The sequence below is a fragment of the Phoca vitulina genome, unplaced genomic scaffold (genome assembly GCF_004348235.1).
Source record: "Phoca vitulina isolate PV1807 unplaced genomic scaffold, GSC_HSeal_1.0 scaffold8, whole genome shotgun sequence".
Classification (NCBI taxonomy): Eukaryota; Metazoa; Chordata; class Mammalia; order Carnivora; family Phocidae; genus Phoca; species Phoca vitulina.
The window spans coordinates 55,051,867-55,076,525 of record NW_022589711.1 but is presented as its reverse complement, the minus strand read 5'-3'; the positions used below and the strand labels follow the sequence as shown (position 1 = coordinate 55,076,525).

The window sequence follows — 24,659 nt, the reverse complement described above, 5'->3', positions numbered from 1 at the left end:
CTAGGGGCACCTGGGTGGCTCAGTCGTTAAGCGTCTGCCTTCGGCTCAGGTCATGATCCCAGGGTCCTGGGATCGAGCCCCGCATCGGGCTCCCTGCTCCGTGGGAAGCCTGCTTCTCCCTCTCCCACTCCCCCTGCTTGTGTTCCCTCTCTTGCTGTGTCTCTCTCTGTCAAATAAATAAATAAAATCTTTAAAAAAAAAAAAAAGAAAGAAAATCACTGTCCTAGGACTTAAGTAGTTTAAAAAACAGGGTGTCTTTTATTACATGCATTAATGATATGGGATTCTATAAAATAAAAGCTTTGGTGATTAGGAAATGCCATCATTCCAGAACCTTCAGTGAATGTCATATCCACCTGTCATAAAAAGAATGCAAACTTGTACCTTCAGTGGAAGATAATTTCTGAATCAGCTTAATGGAGGCTCTGCTTTAGGAAGATAATTCCAGTGGCCATATGTAGGATAAATTGGAGCAATCTTTGTTTCTAGGAATACTTTGCCATGATTTCATTACCCTGATATAACCTTATTGATTAAACTTTTCAAACAGGACTCTGTTCAGAATATTTTGCAGAAGGTGCATAATGAGAAAGCTGATCCATCATACAATCGGCATATAGGGTTTCAATTCATTGTGATATTTAAAAATAGAATATGACTTTTGCTTGTGCCTAAAATTTCTATTATAAGTCAGATAGCAAGGAAGACATGAAGACAAATGTGACCTGGCTTGATGTCTGCATACGCATACATTTTCTATTTTACTTTTGATGTTGATTAATGCTCAAGTTTGGGAGTATCACCAACTTTTAAAATGGCTATGGACATTTTTGATCCTACCTCAAAAACAAGCAGTGTTTGCTAAAGAGGGCCTGTGGCCTATTATACTAATGGTGCAAGGTTCATATACATAAAAAACTTTTTAATTAAAAAATTCTATTTTCACATTATAAAGGAAATATATTCACATTACCAAAAGAGAAAACGGGAAGCAATAAATATGAAAACACATTTCCTACTACTCTACCTCCCTTGCTCCACCTGTTATTTGCCTGTAATATCACCCTCCACTCATGCCCTTCCTAGAAATGACTTGTTCCAATTCTGCATAACCTTCCAGATGTAGCTCAGGACTAAGACTTCCATAGAGTTTTTCCATTTATAAGAGGAAGTAAATCAGATACTGGAGCAATCAGGAAGCCATTGCAATGGCCCATGAAAGATAATGGATCCCGATTTGGGTAGTATAGGCATGTGGTGCAAAGAAGCCTTTCAGAGAGACTTCACACAAGAGGTTGCTACAGTTGGGACAGGGTCCATGGGGAAAGGGGTGAGAAGAACCCATAACTGGTTCCAGAGAAAATACAGATCAGTGTACATAGCAAGCAATAATATATAAGCAAGCTTTAGAAGCAAGTTCTTTTTTTTTAAATTCAGGCATCTTAATTCACTATCAAAATTCTCCTCAGACTGTCGATCCTTTGTCATTGGATTTTTTAAAATCACTGTGCTAAGCTTTGCCAGCAAGCTCCTCATTCCAGCCCTGGGTCTGAACTTGAGCTTCCCACCGGCCCCTAATCAACTCTGTTTCCTTCATGCTCTGATGCCTTCAAGTCTGGTACCATTCCCCTGGTTTTTCTCATTTAAAAGTGCTGAGATGCTTGTCCAAAAGATGGGCATTAAGATTGTGGTCTGCTTTTAATGAAGTGTAGTGTAAGCCCCTCTAGGGGCAAGGATGTACTATGCTTGAGTAACTTACTTTCCATTGTGAATGCTTCCCTAAAAGGCATAGTTTGTAAATTTCGTTAATGTGAAAAGGGAACATTCGGGCACCTTTTCTGTCCTGCTGATGTGTAGGGCTATTTTTATTTTTTGTTCTTCGCTCTTTTTCTGTGCTTGTGATTTTAAAGGTGCCAGACTGACTGCCCTCGAGCCTGTGTCCCCGATTTCTCCCAAGACTAGGAAAAATACGGGAGGCAGCAGAGCTGGTCATGTCTGGGTCCAGCATATTAGCCTGACCCACTCTGGAAGAATGTTCTCCAAATTATAAAGGAGAAGATTGTTCCTTATGAATACAGCCCATCTGCTTTCATAGCTGAGAAGACAAGTCCTTGTTGTGCCAGCACCAAGTTACTGCAGAGGTTTGGGATCTAGTCAAGCCCAGCCACTCATTCCCTTTGGAAAAACCAGAATGTTTTTCTCTTTCCCATCTCCACCTGTCCCAGTTCCATCCTTGAGTTGGGCTCAAATGCCTTTCTCCACAAAACCTTTCTGAGCCCCTCTCACACGTGATTTCCCTCCCACACCTCCATAGCACCTTCCCCTATGGCACTTGGCACCTTTCCCCATGTGATTGTAGACTGTATAGAGTCTTATAATGATTGTAAAAGGCACTGGCGTTGTCTAATCCATTTCTGTGTATCACACAGAAGCAGAATATAGTACTGGCAAAGAGTAGATACCTGGGGAACGTTTGTTGAACAGAATGAAAATTTCAAAACTTGTCTTTTCTGCCCTTATCTTTCTCTCTAGTCAGTGACTGAGATTCTCTCCCATATCCTCAGGGATAGCTAGCAAACTCTCCATGAACTATGTAGACTCAAGATCTTGGCCTCCAGAGACTCTACTTCGGGCCAGCCATGGTCTGGGTCAGATTTGCTACCTCCAGCTGTCTTATAGACCACCATGACCAGTAGACTGTAACATTTAGCCAGAATTTTTGTCCCCCAAGGTGTGGTCCACACATCACTAGTAGTCCCTGGTAGACTCTCAAGGAGCCCAGTTTAAGGTCTAGAATGGGAAAGAGTAATAAATAAAAATAATTCTGTTGACCTGAATTTAACAGATTGGAAATGTAAAATTAGAGTTTTCACAGGAATCCAGTATGCTCTTTTTTTAAAAGATTTATTTATTTATCTTAGAGAGAAAGCAGGGGGAGGGTCAGAGGAGAGAATCTTTGAGGGGACTCCCCGCTCAGCACAGAGACCAACACAGGTCTTGATCTCATGACTCATGAGATTGTGACCTGACCTGAAACCAAGAGTCAGATGCTTAAACAACTGAGCCACCCAGGCGCCCCAGGAATCCAATATGCTCTTAATAATCATCACATTCTTTTTTTTATTTAAATTCAATTAGCCAAGGCATAGTACATACAATGTTCAGTGATTCATCAGTTCAGTATAACACCCAGTGCTCATCACATCACGTGCCCTCCTTAATGTCCATCACATTCTTAAAATTTGCACATATGTCACAAACCTCTGTTGATTGGTGTTGTTTGACCAATGTTCACCAACAGTGCCATTCAGCTCAGAGTATTTTCTTGTCATTAGTATTTTTTCTGCTGCTCCTAAACCTGTGTTTTTCATTATTACTATTGTATTGCATTATCCTTTAGTTCACCAAAACAGATCAGTGATTTCAATATGATTCAGTGACAGCAGGAAAAATAGTAATAAAGATAATACCATAAATACCACTTTGGATTAATATTAAAAATGTAAATTTTGGTGAAAGAGGATTCCAATATAAATATTGGAAGTGAATCTGTAAATTCTAAGACAAATGTGATAAGTGTGCACAAGCAGTTGTAAAAGAAAAGTTTGAATACTGAGTATGATGATGACTCTTTAAAAAAATAAGACTTTATGAATTGGTGATCCATTTGCCTATAATTGCAGGGTGTTTTCTGTGATGAAATGACAAATAGTGACATGAAACTTTGAGGAGTGTAGCATCAAGTTCAAACATAGCACAGTGAACTTTTTAGTAAACCAGTTAAGCTGTTGGTTTTTTTTTTTTCCTGAATAATCGCAAAACAAGTGCCATATGCAATAACCTAATTTTGTTACTAAAGGCAATTAAAGTCCACAATTTTAAAGGCAACTTTCTAAAGTTATACATCTCATGATAAAAACAGGTACAAGTTAGGCACCTGGGTGGCTCAGTTGGTTAAGTGACTGCTTTTGGCTAAGGTCATGATTCCAGGGTCCTGGGATCGAGTCCCACATCGGGCTCCCCCCTGCTTTGTGGGGAGCCTGCTTCTCCCTCTGCCTCTGCCTGCCACTCCCCCTGCTTGTGCTCTCTCTCTGTCAAATAAATAAATAAAATCTTTAAAAAAAAAAAAACAGGTACAAGTTAACTCTTGGGAAGAAGTTTGTAAAACAAGCCACAAAGTTTATTACAAAAGTTTTTATCAAATATCAAGAATATGATATCAGAACTTTAGAATATCACCTACAGTGGAGGCAGCTCAGTTTCCAAGAGTTTAACTCTTTTTCCAGTACTGATATTTCTTATTCCTTAGGGGGAAAATGATCTGTAGTTTGGGTTATATTTTAAAAATACATTCAAGTCCTGCAACACAGCATATAGAAATATTTTCCAGTGCCAGTGCAACCAGAGAGGATAAGAAATATGTTTGCCTCTTTTCTCCCAAGTTGAAACATTTAGCCCTCCTCTTTGTAGGTGTGAAATGATTGTCAATCCAACGTGATGGAGTGCTGAAAGCAGTCTTCAGTGAGAAATCTCCCCATAATGTCAGCTCTGTGTTCAATCCCGATGCACAGAATGAAGCAGAGGCCAGACAACATAGTGCTTAAAACCATGGACACTGAAGCTAGACTACTTAATTTTGAGTTTCATTAACCATTTTTGTGACTCAGTTTCCTCATCTGTAAAATACGGACAATAGCAGACCTGTGACATAGGTGGCTGTAAATATGAAATGAGTTAACATGTCTAAAAGCACCTTGAAAATGCCTGGCATAGGGGAAGCACTAGGTTTGCTACAACTTATGTGTTAAAGCCCCCAGATTCTTGTTGACATTTCCAGTGACCTGTAATTATTTGTTAAGGCTTTCTACTTATGGAAATAAAGAATAAGAAGGAAAACTGGATGTGGGTCTGAGCTCTGGCTCAAGAGTCCCATGACAGGACCAGACAGAGACACAGACTGCGGCCAGCGCCGTGCCTCAAGCTGACATAAATATTTGTCTTCAGTTGTTTTATTGTTCCTATTTAAAACAATGAATTTTTTGAAACCCAAATCGGATGTCCATATGTGGTCCAGATGCCTCATAAATCAGTTTAAGAATGCTGATTTTTACAGAACACTGGGCTGGCCGGTGACAACCAGGACCATCGGGACTCGAAACCCTAAAGTCGGTGGAACTGTTGCAGGTTTCAGGGATGTTCAAACTAGGACCAGACTTGAAGGCAATACTGTGTGAATTGTAATAACTTAAAGGATGTCAGGTGTAAGAGATGAGACGTGTTTCACGAGGCCCTAGAAGACAGAACTGGAAGAACTGGGTAGCAGTTAGCTTGAGGAAGCAGTCTGGCTCAATATGAGACAGAACTTTCTAGCAGCCGGAACTGTCGGGAAATAAAAGGGACTCCCTTTTGATCTATCACTGAGGGCTGGATGCAGAGATTTTACAACCTGGGCTTTTGTGAGAGGAGTTGGAGTTTGATTTTTTACCCAGTTCCCTCACAGTCTAACTGGACACGTAGACTCTCCAAGCAGAAAGACTTTCCTGGACGTGCCTTCCACGGCTCCCTTGCTGAGTCGTGTTCCTCTTACGCTTGGTGGGAGATTACAGGCACAGCCCTGGCCTCGACCTCAGGAGACCTGAGTCCTACTCTGTCCCTTTCTGTAGGTCCTTGAGCTGTGAGGGTCAACTCCTCAAATGCCTCATGGAAAATCCCCATCATGGCGGCCGTACTCGGGCCCGGGCTGGCTGTACCGGTGATCTTGCTCCTGGGACGGCGGTGGTGGTGGTGTCAGTCTTGCTGCTGCCGTTGCCGTTATGAGTCGGCTGTCTCCTCCACCTTGGCTTCCGTCCTGGGAGGACTGAAGGCGTTCCTTGGTGTGTTCTTAGGAGTCAATCCCTTTTGTCTTTCAGGCCGCTGTGCTCGCTGTGGGGAGAATGTCGTTGGGGAAGGGACAGGATGCACCGCCATGGATCAGGTCTTCCATGTGGACTGTTTTACCTGCATCATCTGCAACAACAAGCTCCGGGGACAGCCCTTCTATGCAGTAGAGAAGAAAGCTTACTGTGAGCCCTGCTACATTGTAAGTTCACATTCTGCTCTGCTACTCCTCCCCCCGTGCTTTGTAAAGATGTCTTCTCTGGCAGAATGCCAATCACTCCAGATAGAATGTAGCCAGCCGATCTCTATTTCTCCCCAGATTCCAATGTGTGTGTGTGTGTGTGTGTGTGTGTGTGTGTGTGTGTGTAGATTGACATATCTTAATTTTTTCCAATTGTCCCCTGTACGTATGGGGTCAGAAAGGCATGTTAGGAGGATCTGCTCATTATCAATTAGTGGTCTGCAGGGAAGATCATCCCCTCGGGCCTTTCAAGCGTGTACGTACAAGCTCACGCACAGCCCCCTGCACAGCAGAAGGTTTCCCAAGTGGCATAGTTGTACCTCTTGTTATTAGGTCTCACCCTGCATTTGAATTTGCCAGTATTTGTAAAGAAACCCTGCAGGGCCTCTGGACTCCCCAGTGCTCTTTCAAATTCCTGGGCCCTTTGAATGGCCTCTTATCTACCCAAAAGATTGCCTACCTACAGTACCCAGCAGGTTTTCAGTGATGCAAACAGATAGACCCTTTATGATACAGGGAAATGAATTTCCCTTAAAGGAAAATGAATAGAAATGCTGACTGAGCTAATAATTGAGTTTTGTTTTTTTTTTAAGAATACAACAACTATATTTTAATAACATAGCCGGGTGGCTAAAAAATATGCTATCTTCATTTCTTACCGGGCTACTTCAATCTACACATTAAGCTATCTTCTGATAGAGCAATTTGATAAACTGTTTTTAAACTTAAAAAAAAAAACATCTCTTTGCTGTCTTTCTGCATGATTTTAATCTGTTTAACACTTGTTAGTGGAAAAATTGGTGCATTTTTGCAAACCCACAAAGGAGGCATGGTTTAGCCTCAGTGCCCAGGCCTTTTAACATAAAGGAAGCTTTGGGTGCAAGGTCTCAGGAGTTATACATAGCTTTGCAGAACCTCAAGGTTCAAGTTCACTGCAGAAGTTTCTGGCCTTGTCAGTATCTTCCCATGACCTGCCCGCTCTAACTCATTGCAGCCCTGGCGTCCACAGCACAGATCTGAAAGTTCTTCAAGATTAAGATATTGCAGGATTCAATATTGTTTTGCATCTCTTAGGTTCAGTTTTATTTCATTTTCCTCCCCGAAGGCAACTTAACTTAAATACATATCGCATTGTACTAGTGCCACACAATGCTGGAGCTGGAAACCAACTCCTCTTTTTAGAAGTGAGAATACAGAAACAAGGACAGGAGGAAAATGGCCTCTTCTGTCCCATCGTTGATGTCATAACCAGGGCTATATTCAGTCCTTCACACCCCTGGTCCCATCGTCTCTGCTGACAGCACACATTTTTAGTTTGTCTAGAACATAAACAGAAACGCTGTAATGTCCTATTGATCTGGAAGGGGGCAGTTACATATATGAGGGAAAGTCTACTGAACAGAAGCTTACCTCCTTAGGAAATAAGAATATTTCAGATGTAGCCCTTTGAAATCTTTACTGAAAAGAAAAACATTACAAAATCCCCTGCCTTTGTAAACAGACCGCATGGACAATGGCTTAGGGCCAGCACATGAAATTACTTACTGCAGTGAGCTCTGTGACACTGATGTCCACAGAGCCTCTGGAAGCACCTGTGGCCCTTTGTCCTTATACGAAGTGACCACACACTGCTGTGTTTTGTGTAGCTCTGTGTCTATTTTTCATCCTCTTTTGGACTGCACTGTTGATTTTTTCCTACTTTAATGGTGCTCTGGTGGCAGTCTCCTTCATTTTTTCTTGTATCCCTTGGGGCTAAGGATCATATGAGCAATACTGGGAAACAGTGTAACATGGTGTGAAGAACATGGTTTGAATTTGATTTCATGACTTATAAGGCTTTGTCTCCTTGAGAAAGCTCTTTCCAAGCCTCAGTCCCCCCATATATATAATGGGGGTGATTGCAGGATTTTCCCCAAAGGCTTGTGAAGATGAAATGAGGCATTCCTGTAAAGCACATTTGGCCTGCCCAAGGAATGGTAATGGAATGCGTGTTATTCTGAGATGAATTTTGGTAAGGTTCCTGGCATATTTAGTACTTCTGAACATGAGGACCTTACATGTGCCGTGAGACTCCTTGGGCTTTAGGGAATTGTTTTAACCTCTCAGGCATACCCCTGTCCCATTTTTAAATGCTTTTCTTGCCCTTCTGGGTGTGTAATAAGACTGAAAAAAAGTGCCATCTGGCTAACTCACAGGTTTCTACAGTGTGTGGGCTCAGGTTTCGATCTCCAGGCCAGGTATAGGGGCTCAGTGATTCTTGAGTTGTAGTTCCTTCAGCTTTGGTTGCCCTATTGCTTAGACTGTGCTTATGACAAGGAAGAGTATCTGGGAAATATTTAATCACATCCTCGGAAGAGCTGGGTGAATTCAAACAATGGAAATTCCTACCATGCTTTTTGACGTCTCTCCCTCAGAAGAACCTTTAATCAAGATTTTTCTTTATGAGTTCTATCCATGGCAACTCTAAAGTGTAATTTAATTCTTATCAGCATCCAGTTAAGCTGTATTCAGAGACCCTTGTTCAGTATTGATTTGAGAGTTCAGCACAGCCCTCAAGCTCTCAGATGGATGTGTTAGTATTTTAATTTCTTTGGGACTTTTCGTTAAGTCCAACAAGCTGCCACACTAGAAATGTAAAGTTTTCTTTGGGGATGGGATCGGGGAAGCCGGGAGACTAAAATGAAACAAGTTGGTTTTGAAGACAGAGTGTGTGGTAAGGAGGATCCTAGGGCTGTATGTCTGTCTCTTGGAAACAAAGCCCTTCGAACAGAAATACCTGCGATGCCATCCAGTCAAACTGCCTCAGGTTCCATTGGTGGAAACTGATGTCCGAGAGACATCCTGTGTAAACAAAGTGTGGAGAAAACCCAGGCCCTGCAGCTTAGTCAGTGAGCTTTTTTTTTTTTTTTTTTGGTAATAGAATCAGAATATTCATGATCGTGGTTTAGTTCATTATTTCTGTGTAAAGACCACCCATGTCCGATGCTCTGAGTTTAGGAAGGAGACTCACCTAATATAAATTTAATTTCTTCTTGCCTAAATTAATTATTGATCAACTTAGATCATATTTAAATTGACCATTTACATAATTTGGAGGGAAAAATACACCAATTACGTCTTCATCTTTGCTTCAGTGATTATTCAGATTTTCCTATTGTCTCCTGAATCCTTAATCCTTGCACATACATAACTGTAATTAAACCAGTTTGGTTCTGTAAGGCACTATAATTCTCTTTAATCATTTCATATGTGCTTTCTTTTGTGTTTTCTATTGGTTGACTTAATATAAATATGTATATAGCTTTCCACTGTTAATAACTGCTCTTTTTTAGGTTTTTTTCTGTTTAGTTTTGCATTATGTTTGCATACTACATTTTAAAGCTATTTGCCACTAGAAAGGTATTGGGTGTTTTCCATTCTTTCAGTATTGTAAATAACATGCCTATAAATAGCTGAGTAAAAGTTTTATATTCTTTTACTTTGAATTTTTTTCCTTAGCATAAATTCTTTGATTTATATTACCAAGTTTACTTTGCAGCAATTTGGAGAACTTTTGCTCGATTTCTTTAGAAAGATTTTTCAAATTCACAGAGCCATCAGCAATGTGAAACCATATGTTAAACTATAACCTATCCACTATTGAAGAAGTTTATTTATATTTACTTGGAACCAATTTAATAAGTGCCTTATGTAACAGTTATTTTATTTTTTTAAAGATTTTACTTACTTTATTTGAGAGAGAGAGAGAGCACGCTCGAGTGGGGGGAGGAACAGAGGGAGAGGGACAAGCAGACTCTGCGCTGAGCATGGAGCCTGATGCAGAGCTCCATCCCACAATCCTGAGACTATGACAAGCTGAAATCGAGAGTTGGACACCCAACTGACCAAACCACCCAGGCACCCCTGTAATAATTATTTTAATTTAAGTTTGTATAGTTATTAACAAAACGAATAAGATGCTTTTCAACTTTGGTGATCTCTTAAAAGCTTAGTTTTGATTATCTTTATGGATTTGTGTAAATGAACATATTAAAATTATGAGCACTAAGCTTCCTTGAGAAGTAAGGTGATATAAATAGAATATATTGCTTCTAGACCTTGCTCTCCTGGTGTGACCTTGGGTAAGCCATTTAATTTCCGAGTACCGGTATCCTCATTTACGAAAGGGAGATATTAACTTCTTCCCTGTCTTCAAAGACAGGGAATGAACAATTGTGATATTTTATACATTACGAAATTGTTTACTAACAGAAGGGCTTAATCCATTAAAAACATTATTATCGTTGCTTTTTGCCTTAGCATAATCTGATACAATTTAGAAATCCTCTACGTTTGGGGGTAATTTCATAGCTACAGTTGCTATGGAAATACTGAAATAAATGGACGTCATAGAAGGACTATTAGGACATACATGAGAAGAAGAGGTTCATGCTTTGCTTGAGAAGATTTTTATGTTGCTATGAGTATGAGGGGCAGCAGCCGTGCCTCCCACTTATGTGTTCTGTCCTGAATGAGACAGGTTTAGCCACAAGTGTAGATTAACAAAAGAACTGCTGTGCCCTTAGCATTGCCAAGGGCGTCTGGGCCTGAGACGTAGCGCATCCTAGATTCTCAGCAAAAGTCTGTTTACGAAATGGCAGCCAAGGATCTTCCCCTAAACCAGGGCTCTTACTCAGAGTGGATCAAATCCAACTTCCAACTCTCCAGCGGTGGAAGTTGGTACAGACGTTTTTATTAGAGTTAAAATCCAAGTGATTAAAAGCCCTCAGGAAATCGGAGGCCAGCTCCACAGGAGACTAAACACTGCAAGGTTCCTGAGCTTGAACCATTAGTGGCCGACATGCTCACAGCCTTTTGCTCCCTTAGTCACTCAATGGCCACAGTCTCCTACCTCTGCAGGAAAGTTGTCCTTTTATATGCTCAGTTCCTCCGAATAGTGTTTTAAAAGCAGTTATGGCCAGTGCTTTATGTGGGTGTTGGGAAAGGAGCTCAGAGTTTGGACAAAAGCTGAAAAATCCACGTGAACTCCCCTTCTCTTTTCTCATTGCCCACCCCTGCTCCCTCACCTCCAAGGAGCATCTGTCTCTCTTTCCCCCTCACACCAAGCGCACCTGCACACATACTTTCTTCTTGATGTTACATCATTATCCTTCAAGCACTCTCCAGAAAGGAGAAAATGCTTCAAGAAAGAGGGACATCTGTCAAGTATCCTCTAGAGCGATTTCACCATGCTAACTACTACTGATCGTTCTCTCTTTCTGCACCCCACTTACATTTGACAGTGCTCCTGAGCACCTCTCATTGCATGTTACCATTCCTATTAGAACCTTGTGAAATAGACTGGTGCGGGGCAGAGGAGTGGAGGGGTTATTGGTCCCACTTGATGGCGGCTTTGATATTTTCAAAGCGAAAGACAAACCAAGGGTAGGGACAGATCTTCTAACTTGTACTTGATTGCTAGGTCCATATCACCACCCTGAAACTAATATTCAACTTCCTAAAGATACGAAGATACTGACAGCCCTCTGTGATTAGAGCCTTCCATTTCCAACATTTGAATTGATGACCACATACATCATGCCTTCCAGCATTCCAGAATCTGAAATGCTCAACTTCTGTTGGCAATAAAACACAAGCCTTCTGTCTTTTCTTAAGCATTTACTTGTGGCTCTCCCTGAAATGCCTTAGGTTTTAAGGGGAAACCCTTCTTTTTATGGTTAAAATTAATCATAATAATAACATTTGTTTAGTGCTTTCAATTTTATAGAGCACTTTTCTTTTAACTTATGTCATCCTCTAATGATCCTAGAAAATAGGATGATTATTATTACCTTCCTTTCCAGGAATAAGAAGCTGAGTTTTATAAAAAGTCAGCTTGCTCCGTTCCATAAAGCATGAGCGTCAGATACAAGACTTGACCCGGCCTTTGACTCTCAAGCCCAGCTCTTTTCATGCACCCAACTAGTCACTGGAAATTTCACTTATTACTAGGTTTCCTTTCTCATAATTAATTTTTTCTCTATTGCCATTTTTTTCATAGTGTCAAGTTAAAAAAAATACAGTTAACCTACATTCTGAATTTCATGAAGTGGCTTTTGCCTTATTTTTGGACATATTAGAGAATATTGAGCTCAAAATATCCTTTCTTATGGTAGTCGTTCTTAAAAAAATACAACTATGTTTTTAAGTATTATATGCTCACTAGAGAAAAATTAGAAAATGTATTAAAATATGCATAGCCCCATCTAAATAACAGTTTATATTTTACCACACACTCCTTTTCTATTTCAATATCTCTGTGTATAGATATAACCATACATCTGTACACATGTGGTTTACACGTGCGTGCACACACAACGCACACACAAATGGGATCATACCATCCGTACTGATTAGTAACTTGCTTTTGTTACATGACAATGCATCAAACTTTGCCTTCTTCAAAGGGCATTCAAAACATCTTCCATGGGCATTCAAAAAGAATATGTATCACCTACATACCTTTTCTGGAAAAAAAATGACAAAGAAATATTCCAGCAGACAAATAAGTTAATCAAAATAAAGTATGTGGGAAATCTAGGGCTAATAAAATGGTGATAAACAATGAACCAATACAACTAATAGTTAAAGAGAGAGGACAAGATGAATAGCAAATTCAGACTAAGAGAAAATAATATTAATCACCTACTAACTACAATATTAATAGCAGACAAAGTACAATTCAGAACAAAACTATTACATCGGCCAAAGTATATTACTTTATTGATAAATGTCACAGTTCCACAGGAACAGCCCTGAGCCTTTCTTCATTAAATATCATTACATTGAAATATATAATACAAAAATATTGATGAAATACGAGCTGAAAATGGCTAAACCATATGCTTTATAAAACTTTAACACATTCCGTGCAATCTTTGACAAACCAATTATGGAAGTTGAGTAATATGATTAATATGATTGATTGGATCCATATAAGCAAAGAGATTCTATCTTCTTTCCAAATCTCCATGGAAGATTTAAAAAAACATCCTCTCATAGTCTAAGAGGAAAATATAGACAGTTCCTACTGGGGCTCACAGAATTGCATATAGCAGTACAGCAAGACAAGAAACCTATCAAAGGATAAACAAATAAGCATACTTGTGGGTTAAAGACTTCTTAGAAAGTAGTGCTGATGGTAACGCTGCATGACAACCAGAATGAGACCCAGCCAGAGTTGAATTCCAGTACAGCTAGGATCATTAATTGCAACAAGAAAGGGTGCATATATATTTATCTAAAGACCTAGAAAAGGACAACAAAGTCAACCTTCAGGAAGAAGGAAATCATTAAAGGCAGTTATTGATAAACTGAAAAATACTAGAATTTTTAGGTCCAGGAGATGATTCTTTGGAAAGAAATAAAATAAGCATCCAGGGAAGATGAGAGAGAGAGAAACAAAAATTACAGAAAATTAGGAATGAAAAAGAACCTCTTTAGCATATGTATAGAAGACATTTAAAAGTTATTGCACTTAAAATTTTATAGAAGAGGCTATGACCTGTGCATATTTAAAATGCAAGGGAAGAACCCTTGAATAACCCCTAAACATGGGTGGAATGCAGACGTACCACCTGAGAAAGCACCAGGAAATTTCACTGAGAGGACTTTTCAGATCTTTAAAGAACAAATGATTCCTGTGCGAGTTCAACTTTCAGAGCTCAGCAAGAGAAGATAAGCTTCTCAGATCATTTGAGAAAGCTGGCCTGATCCTGGTTAATAATATTACTAATAAACAAGGTTGCCCCCAAAAGAAAAGTATGGTCATCTGACTTTCACCCATGCAGAAACCCTAAACGAAATATTAGCAAATTGAGTGCCACATAATGAAACATCCCAGGTAATTCAATGTTAGGACAATATTAGGAACATTTTTAACATAATCCATTATATAGATATCAAATGTTAATAAACCAGTCATCTCCATAAATGCCTGAAGGGTATTTAATGAAATTTATCATACATCCTTGTTTAAAACAAAAACAGTTGCAAGAACACAAAACAAGCTCTAAGTAAAATGGAAGAAAAAGGAAGATACGTGTTTAATAGGATAAAACAAACTAATGACCAGCCTTCTTCCTAGATCTTGCTGGGTATGCATAGGATCACTGCTATTATATTAATATTGTTTTTAACATTCTAGCCTTCATAATGGGAACTGGGAAACAAAAAGTCTTATATAAACTTTCATATATGTAACTTTTTCTTTGTTTTACATATATATTTCAATTTATTATGTAATATTTCTAACACATAAAACATAATATGATGAAATATCATGTACCCTTTATCCAGTTTAACAAATAAAACATTAGAAATTCCACTGAAACCCTGAGGTCCTTGTCCTTAATCACATTCCCAAAACTCTTGTACAGAGGTAGTCATTACGCTAAATCTGTTTTTTTATCATATCCATGCATTTCTTCGTATTTTGACTCCATATCTCTATAAAAATATAGTGTCACTTGTGTGTAGTGTTTCTTAATTTTAAATGAATAGCATTTATCATACCTTTTTTTCTGAGACCTTTCCACTCAAAGTCATAAGACTAAAATACAGCAATATTTATAGATGATATGATTATTCTAGAAAATCTAAAGTCTTAGAATAATAAAAGTTTAGTAACTTGACAAAATTAAAATTATAAGTTTTGGTTTAGAAAATATAACAGGAAAAAAAGCCCTATACAGAAGCAACAAAAACTATAAAATACCTAGGCAAACCTTTAAAAGCATAAATGATCTAAGTGAAGAATGCTATAAAATTTTACAGGGATAATTAACCCATGAGCAAAATGATTTGGGGATTGAATATGCTTTGGAAAGCACCTCTCACTTCAACAGGCATTCATATCATCACCCTGTAATTATACAAGAGCAAGGCTTTGCGGGAGGGGAGATAGTTACTGCATGGCCCTTTGTAAGGGTTTTTATTTAGCCTTTTTTCCCAGCTAGCCCCCAGCCCTCTGCTGACCAAGGCTACTTACTGCTCACCACATCCCTGCAGGCTCCAGGATGGCCCTTGGTGAGGGTAGGGAGGCAAAGACCTGCAGGCAGACTGCCCAGAACAAGGAAGAGGCTAGCTGAGTTTAACCTTTTTCTCCAGTTCCTATCCCAAAGTATATTTATTTCTGTTGTTATAGAATGAGAATGCATTTTAAAGGCCAGAAGGAAGGAACCTTGGAAATTCAATAACGTCAGTTTACAGCTGAGAACACCTGAAGCCCAAGAAAGCTGACTGATTTGCCTGAGGTTATATGGTTTATTAATGGCAGAGGCAGGAATAGAAACCATGAACCTGATGATACCTTCAAAGAGCTGCTTTCTTTGGGACTGACATGAAGAGGTTTAATCATATGGGGCTACAGACTCCAGAGAAAAATCCCTAGAAAATGTTGGATTCCATAAATTTTGGTTGGAGAGTGTAGAAATAGGACAGGGTTTGCCTCAGCTCCAACCAAGATGGAGAGTCTCAGATTTCCAGGTTAAATGCCTCTGAAACTATATGCTAGAACCTTCCCACCGCCCTAGTTTGTTTATTTTTAAATCAAGCATGAACTCACCACTCGGTGTTTGCCAGAGTTTGGATGAATGTCAGCATCAGGCCACTGTAATAATGGTTTAAGATTATTTAATCCTATTACTTGTACACTTCATTAGGCTGAGTGAATTGTTGGCAGTGGTTCAGTAAACTTCCTACTTTAGAGATAAAAGGATGGAAAGAAAACAGGGAAGGAGTCTGTTCCTAGTTTTCTTTCATATTTATTGTTTGTCTCTTAAGGATAAAGGAATGATAATTACCCAGATACAGCACATAATCTGTGTTAGCAGGGTCTTCTAAGCTGCTCTGTACCCTCAAAAGAGAAAAATGTCTATAACCTTATGTTTCCAATTAAAACGAAAGGATTGGGACAAAGGGGAGAAAGAAAGAGAGAGAGAGAGAGAGAGAGTGTGTGTGTGTGTGTGTGTTTATGCTTTAAAATCAATGTTAAAAATAAACCTGAAAATAAGTTCAAGAGTCCTAGGTAAGACATTCAATCTTTCACTTAGCAGGCCCGGTGTGAGGCAACAAATGATTTTCAAGAAAAAATCATGGAATGTAAAGTCAGACCTGGTTCACACCAGCCTGACCAGCTACTATTCTGCATTCATCTCATTTATTTTACCTTAAATTTCCCCACAAATAGAATGAAATAATATGTCTTACCTTGATGGCTAAATGGAGGGTTCAAAGAGGCTGACAGGGCTGAACAAAAATCAAAGTGTGGGGGCGTGGGACAGTAAATAACTGCACAGGGCCAAGCCCCAGGTATGTGCAAACAGAATCTGCAAAGGAGAACTTTGCTTCACTTGAATCCCCAAAGGACTATTTATTGAGTCAGCATCGCAGTCTCTGGAATGTTACCTACATGCTGGGGGTTCAAGAGCTCGCAACGTCTGAGGGGTGGCGGCAAGTCATGAGACTCTTGAAGCTTGGTTTTCCCAAAATGTGTCAGAGGTCCCCTGCTTTGGAATCACCCTCAAGTCTTCATTAAAAAAGTAAAGTTCTGGACCACTCCCCAGAATTTCTGCACATTTCAGCCAAGAAATGTGCATCTTTCACAAGGCTCTTGAGGGAGGTTCTTGTGCATGCTCAGTTTTGAGATCCACGTGTCTGTATTTCTAGCCCAGCTCATCTAAGAAGTAGTCCCAAAATACTTCACTATCTCCCATCTCTCTCCTACACATTCTTTTTACCACACTTGGCCAAATGGGACTGTCTTCTCCTGGACATTGATATTTTACGCTTCTCTGTCTGTGCTCCAGGCTGCTGTCTGCCTTGTGCCTTTCCCCATCCCCATGGTTTGAAAATCTGTATCAACCAACCTTAAAAAGCTTTCCTGGAACTTCCCCAAGTAGATGTGGCCTTTTCTGATGGCAGTGCTTCTGTTTCCTCCTCTCTCATATGATTTCACTTCCTACAACTGGCGTTGAAGTCATTTGAGTGTTTGACACATTCTCTTATTGTTTGAACCCCTTAGAGAGTGTGCTATGTTGGGATGGGGGGGAGTGTGTGTCTCATCTTGTTCATCTTTGTCTTTTCCATGATTCTTGTCACAGTAGGTGAGCCATCCCTGCTTTGATATTTCTGGGGGTTGGGGCCAGAGGGGACCTGGTTTCACTCTAGACCCCAGTGTCTCCTAAGAGGGTCTTTGACTCTTTGCCCTTTGGTACACCTTAGATTTGAGACTCCCTGTGTGTGTATGAAGCAGAGAGGAGAACTTGGCTCTGGGAGCTTGTGAGCAGTCACTGCTAAAATGTAAATGTAAAAGATTGAAGGGAAAGATGTGAGAGTGAAGCCAGCTGTCTAGCTTCCAGTCGTAGAATTATCATAAGAGCCGGCGCACTCAAGGTCAAACATACAGACCTGACTCCCGGATGAAAACTGCCAGAGAGTTTGAATGGAGGTTCTCTGATGTTCTGATGACTTTGAATGGGACGTGGTAAATCCCTCCAGCCAGGGAAGCCAGCCTCCAGCCAGGCTTACTTTTAAAAAAAAGGAAAAAAAGATCTGCTTCCTGGACTTCTCTCTTGCTCACCTCCCCGCAATCAAGGGATGCGGGCAAGATTGGTATCATTATAACATGGCGAGTGCTCTATTTGAACACTTCATGGTGACAAGAGCCTGGTATATTGTAGATCTTCAAAGAATGTTTACTTTTTTAACTTAAAGCTTATTTTAAAAAAGTCTTTTACATTTACAATATGGGAAAACAGGATGCCAAGGTAAGAGGGAAAGACGTGCTCGGGGGTCTCACAGGTGGATGGAGACACTTAGAACCCTTTAAGCCCTGAAAGCCAGAAACAAAAATTCACACACAGTAATGAGTTTTTAAATTAGATCAAAAAATTTTTTGAAAGGAGAGCAAATGTCTTCCACAAAAGCTGTTTTTTACTTTATGGGCTGGCTCTTCATTAATGCTAAAAGGTATTTGAGGCAGTTTATGTTAATAAAATCATTGGGACACATTAGTTAAAATAAAACTGAACCTTCTAAAACATATCCCTTTAAAAAGTAAAAATGTGTATTTTTAATCTAGTTTAGGCGGACTCTGAATTCTATTATAAAGCGTAACAAATACACAAATAGGTTTTCCACAAAATAGATTGTATGAAATGTGTCAGGGCCTCAGAGGAAAGGACTGGGGGAGGAGACTAGGGCCATTTTGGGGGAAAGGAGGCATTTGATAAGAAAGTCTTCACGGAGGAAGTGGCATGTACCGGGGTGTTGTGTGGTAAATCTGATTTTCTCCTAATGCCACAATAGTCATTCTTTTTCCACCCCTGACAGACAAGCGGGAACTGTTACTATTCCTTCCTTTCTGCAAATTAACAAAATCAAGGCTTAATAAACCAAGGGCTTTGGAAAATGAGGAATTAGCATAGGATTAGAGCAGAACTTTGAGCTAGTCCCTGCACTCTAAATCTTAGCCTCTACCTTTCTCTTGAAGTAAATTCAAGCTAACAGATGGCCTGTCATCAGATAGGATTTTTTTTAAATCAGCAAGTCTTTTTTTAATAAACCTCAGGCCCCAGTTTGGTTACCACTGTTTTGAGAATCTTTCCCTATGTTCTTCTAAGCTAAAGACAAGCACTCCATCCTCTGTGTCCCGAGAGCTTTTCTCTCTACCTTGGTTTTACTCCCTCACCTTTGTTCTAACCCTTTATTGTTCCCACCTTATATCGGCTGACAGTCTCACCCTCAAGGATTCTCAACGTAAGCTCCTCAGGAGCAAGCTCATTTTTTTCGTTGTTCTTTGCGTCTCTTTCCCCTATTCAACCCCAGACCTTACTCTACATCACCCAAAATAGTGCCCAGAGCAGTACCTCTCTCCCTGAGGGGTTTTTAGTTATTGGTTTCTATGTGGGTTTTTGGTGTTCATTGTTTTTTCTTTTTCTTTTTTTTTCTTTTTTTTTTAATGAATGTACTAGTAAGCTTGGGGTGCTGTAACAAAATACCTTAGACTGGGTGGCTTAATTGCTTACGCAACAGAAATTCATTTCTCATAGTTTTAAAGGCTGCAAGTCCAAGATCAGGGTGTCTGATGGTCGGATTCTGGTGAGAGCCCCCTTTCTGGCTTCTTACTATGTCCCCACATAGCAGGGAGAGGGAAAGAGAACAGCTCTGTGGTGTCTCCTCTTATTAAAGCACTAATCCCATCATGAAGGCCTACCATCATAACCTCATGTAAACCTAATTACCTCCCAAACACCTCATCTCCAAACACCATCACGTTGGGGTTAGAGTTTCAACATATGAATTTCGGGGGAGAAACCGTTCAGTCCATAGCAGTGGATTACATCTTTTGGCCGTATGTCTGTGAATGCATTATCAGCACTAGTTAATGGAGTAATGAGTAGAATATCCTATGTTTCTATGTATAAAAGCTGTGTACTTAGGTATTTAACAGGTGTTTATCGAGCATCCTGTTGCCTTTAATTTTTTTTTGCTAGACTTTCAGAAGGGCCCTATTAATGTTCAAAACACTTCAGAGTCATCCTGCATTTTCCCTTAAGGATGCACTTTAACCCACTACTTCTTACCTCATTTTTAAGACCAGAAAGAGAGAAAGACTCGGTTCTTTACTGGGTTGTTGCACATTCCTCTTAGATCATTAGGAAATTGGCACAAGTGGCAGGAAGCCAGACTGGCCTGAGTCTGGCCAGGCAGTGTCTGCAGGTCATTCCAGCAAAGCTGCTGGAATAACGATGTGTTCTCCCATAAAGTGCTCTTTGTCAAAGTCTCTTTTGGAATTAACTCCTCATGCATGGATCAATAAACCTCACCAACTTGCCAATGTAATTAAGAGGGGGAAGGTTAAGCATTACTATTAATTAAGTTCAAAGTAAAATAAAATGAAGAAGGTTGTTCTTATAGAGGGGAATCTAGGAAATAGAGGGGATTACTGTCTCTACTGCCTTGGGAAAAGCAAGCATTTAAATATATGTCTCTTGAATATTTTTAACTGAAGAATAAACTCTTTGCCGATTGTAAGAGCCAGTGAACGAACACCTTCTGTGTACAAAGGGCTTAGTTCAGTGCGGTGGGGGATACAAACAGCACGAGACTCAACCATGCTCTTACAGAGCCCTTAGCTGAATGAGGAGTACCACACACATGCACACGACCATAATACAAGGCAGAATCTATCTGGGAGGGAGATTGAGGCAGTGGCGGGAGCTCAGAGAAGAGGGTGGGGGAGGAGGGGACCAGCATCCAAAAAGAGCCCCCCTTGAAAGTGGAGTAGGATTTGATAGGGGGAAAAGAAGGAACAGGCACAATTCGAATTTCTGAATATTTATTTTCCTTGTTGAACTTTACAACTTCTGGAATCAAAGGAAAAGAAATCAGCCTGATGGTAAGGAAGGATTTATGGAGCATTCATTGTATGTGTGATATTCTGCAGAAAATGTGGCAGCAAAGGAGGTAAAAAGTATCTCCAGGTTCCTAAGTTTTTCTGTATACATGGCAGATCATCTTGGATTCATCACCTTCCTCTGATGGCATCTTAAAGGGATTCATCACAAAGGCCAAATTCCTTTGTCTTGAGACCACAAGAAACAAGGGCCAAGGGAGCGACCATGGTGATGCTATCCTTCCTTTTCTAGGAAGGTGGATACTTAAAAGCTAGCAAAGAAGCACGTATTTGCTTCTAGAGAGTTTAAGTCCATTTTGCTGGTAGAGTTGAGTGGCAACGGATTTACCCACCCAAGCCCCTCTTTTTGCAGGTTAGTAAACCAAAGCCCTGTAGGAGCGTGACTTTTCCAGGTAAAAGAGAGCCATGCGAATTTCCTAAATCACATTGCAGCCAATTTGTCATTTGATATTTATGTTACCTTTACATGGTAGAGGGTGATTATTTGTCTTTTTCAAGGAAGAATAACTTGATTCTCAATTCCCTGAGTCACTGTTGCATGGTATTAGGCAACTTCACTTAATAATCTACCTGTTTTTCAGCTATGTTAATTATATATCTTATAGCATTTACCACCTGTACCAATTGCTTAGCATAATAATGCATGTGCCCAAAGTACTTTTATAACTTGTTTTTCACTTGACGTCCACAACAATCCCACAAGGCAGGTGTTAGTCCCAGAGTAAACGTGAGAAAACCGAGGCCCAGAGAAGGTAGCCCATATAGCGAAGAAACTCAAACAGGCCTCTGACATCCATTTTCCGACCGAGTTCAGTTTTCTTACCTCTGCATCTCAGTTGCCTGCCTAAATGGTTTTCAGTCACTTATTCATCCAGTAAATATTTACCGAGCACCCTCCATATTTCAGATCATGTATGGAATTGGGGATACAGAGTTGAAAAAGATGGGATCCCAGTCCTTGGGGAGCTCACCATTTGAAAGAGGTAGCCATCCAAACAGACAAACACATAGAATGCTAAGTGCATAATGAGCATGGGAACTGTCTCTGGGAGTTAGGGGTGACACAAAAGATTGAGGGACGAATTTTGTCCCTATATATTTAAGCATGTCACGCCCCTGTCTCCCCTCAGCCTCCATGAAGCCTCCTTGCCCAGGCCTCACACTCTGCTGGCATTCAGGTCATACTTGTGGATGATGGTACTGATGACTTTTTCCTCTGATTTCTGCAGCCCTGGAGAGGTTTTCTGCTGCCCTTTGGGTATAATAGATTTTAATTTACAACTTGAGTTCATCTTTTAAAAAATCATTTTTAAGGTAAAGAAACAACTTTATGAGATAGCTTCTAAGTACCACTCAATATAGTCATGATACTCTGCTTTAACCAGTTCATGCCCAACATTTGCAGTCTAGAGGGTTGTTCTTGTATCAACTATTCTTGTAAATCAGTGAATTGTAACTTTTATTAGGGGCTAACACATCAAAACAGACTTTAGTCGGTCTTTAAAAATCTAATTATTCCCAAGTATCTAGTCATTACTGTTGCATTGATGTTTTAAGTGGTATCAAGCATCCCAACTGTTTTTCACAGGAAGCGGATGGATTTCAGAAGTGAAGAACACCCGTATTTTCAAAGTTATAGGGAAATTTTTCCTCGTAGCAGAGTTGTGATTACATTTGTGAATTGCACAAGCTTGGAATTGTGCACAGCGCCTGCATTCTGGATTGATGTACATCGGCCACATATTAAAAACAGAATATTTCCCAGCATGTTTATATACATTTTTTGGTTTCTGAAATCTTACTGGCAAACTTTGTGAGCAAATACTAATTTTCAAACGTACTAGAAATGAAATGAAAATTAGGTCTTTTCTCTCAACTATCTAAAAGAACTTCCTTTAATTATTAAATTCCCAAGATGTAATTAGTCCAATTCTGCTCTAGATAGGAGTTCATTATAAAGATCCTAGGTGAGCAGTCTCTTTAGCAGAAGTAACCTTTTTGGTTCAGTCTCCCAGCATTTCCTAAAAATCTGGTATACAGGGTGATTGCTAGGTAAATAAGTAAATTAGTCTTGAGTTGCCAAACACCAAGACACACACCCATGTGTGCATACAAACACAAGTACACGCTCACACCAAAGCCAGGAACCCTAGAACAAAACAAAGCTGCATTTACCCTCAGGGGAAATAAAAATGTATGCCTGCGACAAAATTATTCTCTTAAAAAATAATATTGAAATTTATAAGCAGACACTACAGCTCTAATTTATCAACCAAATCACAATTTAAATGGGACAAGAAAAGAGAAACTATAATTTAAAGATTTTTGAGTGTGGTACGTGCGCACGTGTGTGTGCTGTGTGTGTGTATGTGGATGTATTGAATTTGAGAGTAATTTATGGAAAGTGCTGCTGGCATGGTATTTCAGATGCTCCACAATTTGAATTTAAACTGCTCAATGGGATCATTAAGATTATTATGCATGTTTTCCAAAGAGTTTGAATTCAAATGACAACTTAAAAAAAAAAAAAGTTGCCCTTTAAAAACTGAGGAATGTTATTGCACTTTTAGAAATTCATGCAGTTTGAAGTAATTTGCCACCTCCCCCTTCTATAAAAGTACCTGATGATAATGTGCTCAAGAGATAGGGACGTTGGAGAAAGTACACATTGCAGACACATTCCCTTGATGAGTAAAACTGGATTGTAAAGCAGGCTTTATGACAATGAGTTATTTCATTTAGTACAATTGACACAAAATCCGGAAGGGGCATGGATCAGTGTGGCTGGAGCCCAGAGATCTGATGATGGCAGAGGCTCACTGAGTAGTATATAAAAGGCCCCTTCAAACTCATTAAATGTGCCGTTTGGTTCTCTTTCTATGGGTGGGTCTTGAAATATGGAGGTCTACTTTCATTTTGTGCCAGTTAGCCAAGTGAACAATTTATAAAAGAAGTAAACAGAGGGGTGTTTGCCCACTTTTCAAAAGCAGGCTTTTTGCAATGGATTTTGGAAACTTATTTTGCAATGGATTTACCATTATATTCTTTTAAATGCGCATAGTTCCAAGGATGGGAAATTTACTAGCTCTCAAGGCAGCTTTTTCCTTTGTTGAACTCTCTAAAGGTTATAAGGTTACTTCCTATTTTGATCGGAAGTCTATTTCCTTACAACATCGTCTGTCCACAGAAAAAGACAGCTCATACATTTTCCATTTAAAAGCCTTTTAGGTATTTGAAGAAAGTTTTCCATTTGTTGTCTATCCTGATATCAAAGCCTTTTAGTATTCTGATCACTTTCTTTTGGATTGTCCAGCATGTCATTATCATTCTTTAGTGTTTAGTATTTCCATTGCCTTAACTACAGAAATTGACCAAATAGGACATGTAGAACCTCATTTAACAGGCAAATAACAATAACAAAATAATAAGATTCAGAGTTAAGTTACATGTTTTAAAGTTGAAGGGAAATTTTTTAACCTATTTCCACATTCTAGTGGAGTAAAGTAAGGTTGCATATTAGATCTTGTTTTGTTCAATCTGTTTTAAGCGGAAGTGGAATGAGATTTATGACATTTATCATTTCCTAACTTACATTAAAGTATATGTTTCAGGGTTACCTGGGTGGCACAGTCGGTTGAGCATCCGACTCTTGGTTTCAGCTCAGGTCATGAACTTAGGGTCGTGAGATCGAGCCCCGTGTCAGGCTCTGCACTCAGCGTGGAGTCAGCTTAGGAATCTCTCTCCTTCTCCTTCTGCCCCTCCCCCACCCACCACACACTCTCTCTCTCTCTCTCTAAAATAAATAAATGAATCATTTTTTTAAAAAAATGTATGTTTCATCTCCATCCAGGGGTAATTTACTCATTTTCTTTGCACATTTAGCACTGGGCACTGTCTTGGTATAGCTGATGTCCCTTAATTGTTGAATTAAGGAACAATAATAATAACTATATACTGCTTGCGAGTTTGTAAAAACATTTCCAATTTAAATTTAAGCTCAGCATACAGGTTTATTTTGTGCATTTGTTTTGGTTTTGTTTGTCATGTGAGGATGTAAAGGCACAGAAGGCCTATGGGAGTTGC

General features: G+C 39.6%; 1 protein-coding gene across 5 annotated transcripts in view; it reads left to right on the top strand.

The window, feature by feature from the left end:
- LPP (LIM domain containing preferred translocation partner in lipoma) overlaps window positions 1–24,659 on the top strand; it is a 646,157-nt gene that overhangs the window by 533,386 nt on the left and 88,112 nt on the right. For all 5 annotated transcript variants that reach the window (XM_032406922.1, XM_032406920.1, XM_032406921.1 and 2 more), the window contains one exon: window positions 5,910–6,079. In XM_032406922.1, coding sequence (XP_032262813.1) covers window positions 5,910–6,079 — 170 coding nt within the window. The remainder of the gene's footprint in view (window positions 1–5,909; window positions 6,080–24,659) is intronic.